The following is a 12,987-nucleotide window of genomic DNA, read 5'->3' on the forward strand; positions in this document are numbered from 1 at the left end:
CCTTCTGACTGATTTCACTCAACATGACAACCTCTATTTCTATTCACACAGCAGAAACTTGCATGATTCAGCTATTACTGAATTCTTATTACTGAGTAGTCTTTCCTTGTGTATCTATACCATAACTGTATAGATACACAAGGAAACTGTAGCCTTTTTTTTTTAAATTTTGGACTCTCTAAGAAACAAAATAATGATGCTGTTTTCAATCAGTGATGATTGAATTTGATAAAATATAGAAATAGTAACAATATATTAGCAAGAGAACAGATGAATAAACAAAAAAGTAAGATTCGGATCGATTGGGCATAGTATAAGACAGTTGCCTTGCACATAACATGTGCCAGTGTAATTCCTGGTACCAGATATGGTAATGAGGAGTGATCCCTGGGAACCAGTGAGTGTGACTCAAAAAAAAAGTCAGAATTAAATTTAGACAATGAATTTAGACAATGGAATCAGTTAGCAGGAAAATTAAATAAATGAATAATTTCAAATAAGTTATTATTTATTTGACCCAATACATATTTATTTTATTAAATAAATGCAAAGGGATCAAAAGTAGAGTATATTTTGCTTATTTATGACTCGAGGATGATCTATGACTACTCCATTCACAAATTTTCCATAAAATTAAATCACAGCAGGACCGAAAAGAAAAATAAGTAGGCTAAGTATATGTTTTGCATGTAGGAAGCCTGGATTCAAACCCCACACCACATGGTCCCGTGAGTTCCACTGTAATAAACCCACACACAGAGATGTGGATTAGCCCATGAGCACTGCAAGACTGGCCGATAAAAAGGCACACAACCAAAAAAGGAAAATAAGTGATGTCAAATATGCAGCAAAATGAGACAGTTGATTTAAATTTGATTTTAGTACTACCTTCCACACACACATTCACACATCTTCCAGTATCACCCCAAACATGCATTTCCATTCTTTTCTCTAGGGTAATTATCAAACATATAAAAAAAGATATCTTTGTTGAATGTTATGTTATTTGAATTTATACGCCATATTTTTGATGCCAGTACTTCCTGATTCAAATCATTTCAGTTTATTTTAGCTGCTTTCACAAAAGAAACTTAAAATTATAAGGTTGCTATCAGATACCAAGGAGAAATTCAGTTGCAATGAGATGCTGAATAAATAACTGCAATGTTTAATTGATCACAGACATCTATCAAATTTTCCAGTAATTTAACTCAAAAGTGTTTCACTTTTAAAATTACTAAAAAGTGTTCTACCAATTTATCTAAAAATATATCATTATATTCCCACAATACATGCTATGAGATTTTGTTGCCTCGGTAATGGAGATTAACGATGCATGGGCTTGCCCGCATTTTAGCAAAGCAGGAAAAATTGAAATTCTGTAGGTATCTGTGCTGTAGTGAATTCTTCACTGTAGCAGTGGCTCTTATCACCAGATTCCAGTATACATATCTTTTCTGCTCTAATCCAAGCAAGGCCACATTCATCAACATGTTTTCACTCAGCAGCATTTCATATTGGTAACTTGAACAAATGCCTTAACTCAGATGTTTAAATAAGAACATCTTCAATGTGTAGGATTTATTTTTCATGAAATAAAAACACCATGGAATCAGTGTCATCTGGAGATTTGTATTTATATTCAATATTTATATTCAATGAAGAGCACTGAGGTTCTCCAAAAATTATTTCCCTAACACTCTGATAATGCTATTTTTATATCATTAATTTTAATTCTCCAAATCAGAACAAGGACATTAGTATTGATTAATAATTTAATACAATGTATGTGAGGGCTCCTCCAAATGATGCTAGGGAGATCTGAGGAACCTGCAACTTTTTCTTGACTCTCTGAGATGATGGTTTAATGCAAAGAATGTGATGCTGTTTTGGTGTCAGTGAATACTTGAACCCTCCTGTTGGTGCCTGGAGGATCCAGGGATGCACACATCTATGCTTGATGTCCATGCGGTGCCGGGCATCAAGCTCAGAGTGTCATGCCTAGCATGTGCTGTACTAACCACTGTACTTCCTCCCGGATCCTTAAGACTATTTTATAGGAAATTCATATTAAGAAATGTCAAAATATCAGTTGACAAAGACATGAAATTTATTCTAGTTGAAAGCATGATGGAAACAAAGTAGATGGGCATACATTCAGGTAAGGCTAAATGCAGTTGTATTGCATCTCCTGAAAATATCTGGAGATGTTAAGATCAATTGCTTTCTCACTCAAAATAAAATGATTATTTTATAAGCATAGTTTAAACAATCATATCTAATTTTTATGTTCTACGTTCAACTAAACCTTCAAGATGAAAATATTCCCCAGACACAGAACAATTACCGTTGCATACTAGAAACATCTCTTTTATTACATCTCAGAAAAACATCTTTTCCTACAACTCCTTATAAACAAAATAAATCCATATCCCAAGAGACCTATTTCTTGCAAAGTACAGTCATCTATTTACTGACTCTTTAACTTCCCAGAACCTTTCCTATATAAATTTTCATAAATATTTATTCTATTTGTGGAATTTAACCCCACATCTTCTATAAACCTTATTTTACTTAACACGAATCAGAATAGAGGAGATATCCAAGATTTATTCTTGCACATACTACACTTACTTAAATATTAAATAGAAACATACTTTTACCACTGAAGCATAAGCTGGTGAGTATTTCCACACTGCAATTCCCATGCCAAGCGTAAAAAGCATTAAGTGATTTTTTATAACTTGGGCGATTGATTTATTTTTCCTAAATTGCACATATTATCTACATTCATTTGTTTCGAACCTTAGTAGACATTATCTCCCAAGATATGCATGAAGCAAATATATTGTTTAATTTGGAAGGACCTCACTCATTATATTTTTATAAATATATCACAAATGTAGGCTATATTACATATGAATTTATTTAAAGCACAAAAGTCTGTGACTTCTTAATTGTGATTTATATTTGTCCAGTGGCACGTGGATACTGTGTATATATGTCACCAGAACTTGGAGATTGATCAACACTTTTTCAAGTCACCTTTGCCTCTTGAGTTTCTAAGACTCTCGTATCCAAAATCCTCTATCCCCTGTAGTTGGGATTCTTCTATAAAATCTCTTGTTCTTCAAATCAGCAAACATCCTTCTCCTCTCTTGGGGCTAACTGTTCTACTGCCAGTATCTCTTCACTATAAATTTTAGCATATCAGTATTATCAAAGCAAAGTATACCAGTGCTTATACTTTTAATTTTAAATATTTTTGAGATATTTAGGGCAAGTCTTCTTCCACCAACATTCACGAGTATTGTATGCTTGGCTCTTATTTGTCAGAATTATCCCTGGTAATTCAGTGTGACGTTATTTCATTTATTCCATACACCGGGAGCAACCTGATTCTGGAAAGAAAAGTAGAATTCCATATTAAGCCATTGTCTTCTTTATTGGGCTCTAAAATTATGCAGTTTATTGGTCAGAGGTAGTACTGACATATAGAGTAAATAGAATGTTCAAAGGCTCAACATAAGAATTTGTGATCAAAGGACAATATAGCTGAGTACCAAAGGCCCATAGAAAAGAATGATTGGCAGTAGCTAAGAAATTAATTGGACTGGGTTGCATTTAATTTTGATATGATATGATCATTCTGAACATTAAAAACTGTCTAATAAACTATTGATCTGTGAATTATATAAAAAAAAACATGTTTTAACCTCCAGGTAATCCCTGAGTTGTTACAAAATACTCCTCTTTTAAAATGTTTGGTTTGATTTTAGTTTGGGGTAAATCCCAGTGATTTTCAAGGCTTACATCTGGCCTGAATTCAGGGATCTATCCTGGTAGGGATTGGGGAACCAAATGGGGTGCCAGGGATCAAATGCACATTGGTCATACACAGAGCCACATGTAACCTTATTCACTACAATACTTCTTTGGTTCCTACTTTTTAAAAAAAAAGTTTTATCAAAGAGTATGTGCACCAGTCCCGGAATAAAGAAAAGATGATACACACATATCATTTTTGGACATAAATAAATATGCAAGTTGTAATAATTCTAATGTGTCTTTCTTCATATTAAAAATAGCACTTTTATCCAAAAGAAAATCTCATGTTTACCAGTACAACACCATAGGTGATGACAGACAGCTCCACTATAACTCCTAGCTATGCCAAACATTATTTGTGTGACTTTATTTAGTGAGAACAGTCTCTTTGGTGTCTTTATCTACAACTGAGAGCGTATAAGTTTTGCCTTGCAGTGTTGGCATGAAGGGGAGAGATGGCTTTAGGGAAGAGAAGCTTTATGAAACTCTCACATTATCTTGCAGAGCACCATTCCCAGGCCTTTAAATTGGTTTTAATGATATTGGTATTAATCTGTTTCACAAGAGGTACTGAATTATCACTTTGCACAGAGCCCCTTATTTTATTGGACATATGCGCTTAAGGAGGAAAAGTGCTAATTTTACCTAAATTTTCTTCTATGTCTTTTTGTTCTAATTTATTTCACCAAATAAAAAAATAATTTAATGCCGTTAAAACAAAGCAAAATATTTAAAAATATCAAAAGCAGGATATATTCAGTAGAAAAAGCAAAACTGTAAAATTTTCAGTACAAACCAAGCATTTGTGGCAGAAAGTCCATGCAAGTGCTAAACATTTTTAAATACTATAATTAATATTTTTAAGTGTAATGAAATAATTTATCACATTGCTGATTTGGAGTAGGAATTTTGTAATTTACTCACTTAGATATGATAAATAAGTTAAATAAGTTATTTATCATACCATAGTTAAAATCACTCAGGCAAGCTACCGAGAGCTTACTGCCCACACAGTGGAGAGTCTGGTAAGCTCCCCATGGCATATTCATATGCCAAATATAGTATCAATGATGAGTCTCATTCCCTGATCCTGAAGAGCCTCTAATGCAGCACCATTGGGAAGGATGAATAAAGAGAAGCTGCTAAAATCTCAGGACTAGGATGAATGGAGACATTACTGGGCCTGCTCGAGCAAATCAATGATTAACGGGATGACAGTGACACAATGATACAGTGTGTATATAATATATATGGGGCTGGAGTGATAGCACAGCGGGTAGGCATTTGCCTTGCACTTGGCCAACCCAGGTTCAATTCCTCTGCCCCTCTTGGAGAGCCCGGGAAGCTACCAAGAGTATCCCGCCCACACAGCAGAGCCTGGCAAGCTGCCCGAGTTGTATTCTATAAGCAAAAAACAGTAACAAGTCTCACAATGGAGAAGTTACTGGTGCCCACTGGAGCAAATTGATGACAGTAACAGTGACATAATATGTATATTTATATATATACATACATATACATATACATGTATATATATATATAAAACTCTCAGGAGTACAAATATTTTATATTTCTTTCCTAGGAACATTGTATTATTTACATTATAATAATGAGAATGAGATTTGTATGAAATAAATAATTTACTGGAGCCAATTAGATTGGCCATAGAGCATAATTGTGATAATAAATCTCTGAGTTTTAAAGCCTAAATCCTAATATGTCAAATTTGAAAGTTGACATTCTCGGGGGCTGGAGCTATAGCACAATGGGTAGGGCATTTGCCTTGCATGCGGCCGACCCGAGTTCAAATCCCAGCATCCCATATGGTCCCCTGAGCACCGCCAGGAGTAATTCCTGAGTGCAGAGCCAGGAGTAACCCCTGTGCATAGCCAGGTGTGACCCAAAAAGAAAAAAAAAAAGAAAAAGGAAAGTTAGCATTCTAGAGAAGAGCCTCATGACTCCATTATCCTGTAACATAATTTAAAACTTTTATGCTGAAATAAATAAAACATTAAGAATATATTTACTTTCTCTATCATCTGTGTATTTCAGCTATATTTGTATTTGTCTCTTGTAGGCACACCTAGAATCTTGTAAATTAGTGTAAAGGAAAAAAAAAGATTTAAACTATAAGTGCCTCTCCTATGAAATGAAGGATGCATAGCAGAATGGTGGATTTTATTGGTGAACACCCTCCAACAATTAAGACAGATAAAATGAGGGAAGCTTTAACCATAAAGAGCGTGGAGAGGAAAGGAATAACAAACTCTTAAAACTTGAACCCTAGCAGCGGGCTCCATATGTGTATTGCCAAGATTGACTTAGTTTAGGAAAACAAAGTCTTATACCATGTTGCTATTTTTAACTTTACTATTTCTGTTGTTTTATTTTTCTGTTTTGAGCTTATTTTGTTATTTAAATGTGTATACCCAAAGTCATATAATATACATTATCTTAATATTTAACATATTCAAGTATATATAAACAATTAAAATAAGTTAAATAAATATTGAGTCTCTTAAAATAAATTTAAGGATATGCTATTGGGTGACATTTTATGTGAGTTGTTGGCATCACATCATTATTTTTTGATATTAAGTGCACTATGTTGATTTTCTGACTATTTCATCTTGATCATATTCATTAGGATTTTTCTCTTGCCTTATGTTAATGATTAAATACTTAGAAGGTAAATTTACTCATTACCCTTCACCCTCTTTATACCTCCTGTAACTGTTCCTAGGAATCATTAATTTTAAAAATCTTATTTCTGAAAAATAATGACTTGCTTTATCTTCTGCTTTGTTAAAGCTTTGAAAAAATACAATGACTCCTGGATTGTGATATGGTAATAAGTAGCAATTTATTAGATGAAATATAGAACTGAATTCATTGACATTCTGAGACCTACGGAACATGTTTTGTTATTATAAAGACAGCATGATTTTACAATATTGCTAAAAGCCTTTAAAGGTAATAAATTAAAATTTAGAAAACTCTTGAAGAAAATAGTTTTTCAAAATTCATTATTTGCAGTTCCAAATACTAGTTGTAAAAATGCCTTAATTAATTATATCTTTTAAATGATCTAGGTAATAAAACTTCTAAAGATACTCAACATTTAAAATTACCAATGTATTACATTTAATGGGTTATATCAATTATATCCATTTTCAAGTAAATGCAGTTTTTTTTGTTCCTTCTTAAAAGAAAGTTTCCTTATATCAGGGAAGTACTGATTATTGAGAGGAAAACTTCAACCTCAAAGTAAAAATAAAAATTCCACATAAAAATAATTCTTTACAAAATTGATCTCTTTTTTGAATGCTTTAGAATAATTAAATTATTAAAATAGATGTAATAAATTAGAGATAAAGGATTAAAAACCTTCATGAAGTTATTTAATTGTCCTTCTTTTCCATGATATTCTTTTATCCGGGCCAGAAATTTTTAAGTTCATATATGCATAAAACTATATATATGTATATGCATATATGCATATATATGTATATATATATGTACATTTTTGTATGCATGCCCTATCTACAAATAGGTATTTTTTCTGTCCTGCATATTCTTTCAGATGGAATAGATCATCTATACACACAATCATTGTAAACATTATTTTGCTCTTAGGTTCTAGTTAAAATAAATGCATTTACACTTCCATACATTACTTGAAAATTATAATGCATTCTAGTAAAGTGTTCTTCAATATTTTGTTTTACCTGCAGCTGAATGCGGTGCATCTGCAACAAATAATGAAGGGATCTTACTTTCTCCAAATTATCCACTCAACTATGAAAACAACCATGAATGTATTTATAGTATTCAGGTTCAAGCAGGAAAGGGAATCAATATTTCAGCCAGAACATTTCATTTAGCACAAGGAGATGTTCTTAAGGTAAGCGAACTTAACACTATGTGTATTTTGATAATTTTTAATCATTGAGCACATAATTTATGTTTATAAGTATGTATTATGTGTATATGTAATCAAAAGTGGTTCTACCTTTCATAAATTGAGCATTATTTATTTTCCAGTGTTTTTATTATCATAGAGTTTTAATTCAGGATTAATTTGTAATTTAATTCCATCATTACATTTACTTCAATACATATAAATGTTATATTTTATAACACTAATGAAATAATACTTCATTGCAGATACTTACATGCATTAAAAACATAAAATAGGGGCTGGAGAGATAGCACAGCGGGTAGGGCATTTGCCTTGCACGCGGCCGACCCGGGTTCAAATCCCAGCATCCCATATAGTCCCCTGAGCACGGCCAGGGGCAGTTCATGAGTGCAGAGCCAGGAGTAACCCCTGTGCATCGCCAGGTGTGACCCAAAAAGCAAAAAAAAAAAAAAAAACAAACATAAAATAGTCAATTTCTGAATGGTTAGTTCTTTAAGAAATACAATGATAATTTGATTTTATTTTCCTGTGTTTCAGGTAATTAATCTGTTTATGCTGAAATGCATGAATAACTGTATTTATGGGTATCAAAAATTTATATTTTCTAAATATGTAAAACTATACGATATCAAATAAGTATCTGAACAAATAGCACTGTCTCCTTGTTGTTCATCGATTTGCTCAAGCGAGTACCAGTAACATCTCCATTGTGAGACTTGTTGTTACTGTTTTTGGCATATCAAATACGCCACAGGTAGCTTGCCAGGTTCTGTGTGTGGGCGGGAACTGTTGGTATCTTGCCAGGCTCTCCAAGAAGGAGAAATCAATCCTGAGTCGGCCTGGTGCAAGGAAAACACCCTACTTGCTATGCTATTGCTCCAGTCCAGATACACTTTATAATAATAAACCTCCATTATAAAAAGCTATTAAGATTTTTTAAATTGGTGATAATTAAATTTGAAGTAATCAAATCAAATGACTACTTTTTTAAAATATCAGTTTTTTAAAGCAATGTTACCGTGCTGCTAATCTCTGTGTTGCAAACACTTGGGTAATGTAATCGATATTCGTATTATAATAAAAGTGCAGTCTTCCATAAAGTTGCACTTAAATAATTAACATTTAATTTTATAAATTTCCCCTAATTTTCTTAAGGTCAAGTAAGACATTCAACATTTTTTTTTCACAAATCTTGACAAAACTTAGGATATCCTGATATTCCAGTTCAGCAGATGTAGGTCATTCATGTTGAATCAGATTTTGAAATATTTATTTTCTTCTGTTTCCAGGAGCATAATTTTGATTGTAATTTTTAGTTCTTCAACAAATAATTATACTGGTAGGATTTTTTTTTAGACTCAAGAATTATTTCCTGGAAAACACCAAGACACTCAATTTCTTCTTGTCCTTTTCTCCAGTCAGCAACAGAAATGCTCTTTATAGATCACTGCTACTGTCAAACCATTGTTGGATTTTTCTATTTTAAAAATAAAGTGTTTCTTTTTTTTGCTAATTTAGTGTCAACATTGAGATTAATAGGATGTTTGCAAATAGAATAATAATAATTTCAGATGTCACTGGATGGGGATACTTAGTTTATATAGGGTCTAAGCAATTGGCAATGAATAGTTCCACTGTCTGCCTGGCAGAACAGAAGCTGAATACGTTCAAATATATAGTTCAATCTTTTCTGTTGGTATATTTGTTTTTGTTTTCCAAAGAATGATAAAGTATTATGTTTAGACAAAAGACTATTAAAAGGACATTTAATGCAATCCCTTTACCAGTCAGTATTGTATAGTATAAAATCTTGTTTTTCTGTGAAGTGTATATCCAATGTTGTATTATGGAAATAGGCTGGAAATATAAGTTAAAATTTGTTCAAGAATTAGAAAAATAGGAATTAAGGAAAAGTATCACAAAGCATTATAGATAAGTGCCTTTGTTGTGATGTATATAAGAAGATTATTAATTTGTTATTGATGTTTTCTAAGGTGTATCATTTTCAAATTTCTTTCCTAACCTATGTGTGACTTTGGGAGGATAATTTGTCAGAGTTTTTAGTAACTTTGTAAAGTTTGTAAAGTTTTTAGTAACTTTGTGACTTGGCTGCTAAACATAGCCATTATTAAACATCAAATTAACATATACTATAATTATATAGCACTGTACACTGTCACCCTGTTGTTTATTGATTTGCTCAAGCAGGTACCAGTAACGTCTCCATTGTGAGACTTGTTTTTGGCATATTGAATATGCCACGGCTAGCTTGTCCAGCTCTGCCATGTGGGTGGGATACTCTTGGTAGCTTACCAGACTCTCCGAGAGGGCTGCATGCAAGGCAAACACCCTACACTCTGTGATCTCGCTCCAGCCCATAATTATATAATAATTTAAGTAATTTAAACTAAAATATGATTTTTTATTTTCTAATTATTTTACTTTTGTGTACATTCTATATTTTGAGTTAGATCTGCACCATGTTTTTTTTGTATGAAATACAATATCAGGATATGCACTTCTCAAGTATGCATTCAGTGGTATCACATTGATTCCTTAGTATTGTCCCTAGTACTAAAATTTATGCTGCTGAAATTGATAAATACAGCAAGCACTTATTTGATTTATTGTTTTGCTATTGTACTTAAAGGTTATGTCTGTGGCTGTTGTGAGTTGCACAAAAGGTTGAAAAGTATACCTATGGGTATTTGAAGTGTATCAGAAAAGTTGCTCATATAATTTACAAACTGGTGAAATACTGATAATATACTGTTAATGATGTTTTACTTTCATCTCATTTGTTAACAAAAAAAAAAACCTCAAACCACATATATCATTCTTGTCTATTGCAGTTTTAAGTTACAAAGATAAAAGTCTGGGGGAAAAAGACAGGAAAAGTATTCTGCAAGAATTAATTAATTTCATGGAATTTATATTAATGGATTTTTTATATTTTATTATTGTTTATAAATCCTGTTAATTAGAATTTCACAGAGCTTAGTCTTAGCACTGGGCCAATTAGCAGTTAGTTTCTGATACTAAAGATTTATTGGAAAAATGAAGCCTATGAATTTATTAACACATTATCCATGAATGCTTTAGTATGGCAGTGACAGGAATGAGCACTTGGGACAAAGATGTCATGTCTCAAAAAGTCTAAAGTATTTGTGCTGTTGTCATTTTCAGGTAAAATTTATGCAAAAAAAGTCTCTCTTTTAAGGAAACTGTTATTTAAAAATTGCTGTGTGGGTTCAGGTATGTAGCTCAGATATATAGCACATGCTTTGTAGTTTTGAGACACACACACACACACAAACACACACACACAACAGAGCTCCTAAATATTTTCCTAAATATTTTCCATCACATCAGTGACCTCAGATGTACACATTTATCTGCCAAATCTACCTGTTTTCTGCTATATTTGTTTATGCTTCCTTTAATGCACTCTCTAAAGACCCATTTGTATAGAGTGTTTTCTTAGGGATCAGAAAACCATTCATTTGTATTAGATGCCTTGAAAGATTGGCGTGCATGCTTTCATACACAAGCTCCAGCTTGAGCCTCAGTCTACTTTGCATAATTCCCTGAATATTGCTCCAAAATGAACTCTGAGCATCTCCAGGTATAACCCTCCCCAAATCCCTTCATTGTTTCTCAAGCTGAGGATCAAGGAAGTGAAATGATTTGTGACAAATCATATAACCCATTAATAGTAGGTTTAGTTTTTTAACCTTGTTACATAACACAAAATTAAAGCCCTGGATATAGGACCCTTATTTATATCTCTGAATTCCTTGCTAAAATATACTAATATATAAAGATATATGACATATTTATCTCAAATACATACTTTTCTCCAAATACATATTTATTTGAATGCTTACATCATATCTTTGCTCTATTTTAAATTCATTTTATCTATATATTTTTTTTAATTTTTCGTTTTGGGGTCATATCTTGCAATGCTCAGGGCTTACTCCTGACTCTGTGCTCAGGGCCTCACCTCTGAAGATGCTCAGGTAACTGCCTCTATACACTGACTTTGTATACTTCTCAGACCCAGGCCAGTCATGTGGAAAGCAAGAAACTCCCACTGTGCACAATATCTTAGACCCTGTTTCAAATTATTTTTGATGAAAGATAAGGAAGTTTAGAAAAGTATACTTATAGTTTGACTATTTTTTTTTTTGGTTTTTGGGTCACACCCAACGATGCACAGGGGTTATTCCTGGCTCCTCACTCAGGAATTACCCCTGGCAGTTCTCAGGGGACCATATGGGATGCTGGGATTAGAACCCAGGTCGGCCACGTGCAAGGCAAACGCCCTACCCGCTGTGCTATCGCTCCAGCCCCTAGTTTGACTATTTTATCAAATCATTTTTTTCTTTTAAACTTTGATGTTATTAACATTCTAGAAAAAGTTAAATTCCAAATAAACCTATAAGACAAATATCCTTAAAATGCTATATGTATACATAGCAATAATTTGAAACTTGGTATGGTTACATATAAACACATATGTAATGTTTCTCTTTTCACTTTATTTTTATTTATCTCATTACTCAGAAATTATGTAACATCTCTTGTGCTAATTTATTGTGATAATACTGCTTCTTATTATGCATTATTATGTAATTAAAACATCAGTAGTTTTAGGTGTGGAAAAACATTCATCAAAACAGTGCTTGACATCTCAGATTTTATAGGTTCTAGTATATCGTAAATAAATTCAGGTCATTTTCTATTACAAAAGGTTTTTTGAATTTAAAAAAACTATAAAAAGTAATAGTTATTGTAGCATAAGGATGAAAGCAGATTAATTAAACCTTTCAATAAATTAAAGTCCCCAAAAGTTTTGTGGATACTATAAAAATCCTCAATGCTCTTCATCATATCAATTTATATATAAAAGTAGAAATTCTGCATTTGATATAAAATGACTACTTTTATTCTTACCTCTGAATTTTCTCAAATTATTACTTTTATTAAGAAATTAGTTCTTTACTTCACGATTGTTTGAAGTTACACACCGTCATAAATCACACACAACTATCTGGACTACAAAGTTCATAGCCAATGATAACTTCAACAGAAAAAAGAAAGGCATTAAAGTCCTTCATTTGACCAAAGTCCTTCATTTGTAACAGTTACAATAAATAGGACAGACGTTTGAGAAAAACTTATTCAAATGGCAAGACTACTCAGGAAATAAGTAACTTTGTGTTAAGATTTTA

General features: G+C 32.4%; 1 protein-coding gene across 2 annotated transcripts in view; it reads left to right on the top strand.

Annotated features, from left to right (window-relative positions):
- The window catches only part of CSMD3 (CUB and Sushi multiple domains 3), a 1,180,343-nt gene that overhangs the window by 833,461 nt on the left and 333,895 nt on the right, over positions 1–12,987 (top strand). For both annotated transcript variants that reach the window (XM_004607658.2, XM_055125482.1), the window contains one exon: positions 7,563–7,732. In XM_004607658.2, the coding sequence (XP_004607715.2) occupies positions 7,563–7,732 (170 nt within the window). The remainder of the gene's footprint in view (positions 1–7,562; positions 7,733–12,987) is intronic.

Source organism: Sorex araneus, chromosome 2 (genome assembly GCF_027595985.1).
Source record: "Sorex araneus isolate mSorAra2 chromosome 2, mSorAra2.pri, whole genome shotgun sequence".
NCBI classification, from domain to species: domain Eukaryota; kingdom Metazoa; phylum Chordata; class Mammalia; order Eulipotyphla; family Soricidae; genus Sorex; species Sorex araneus.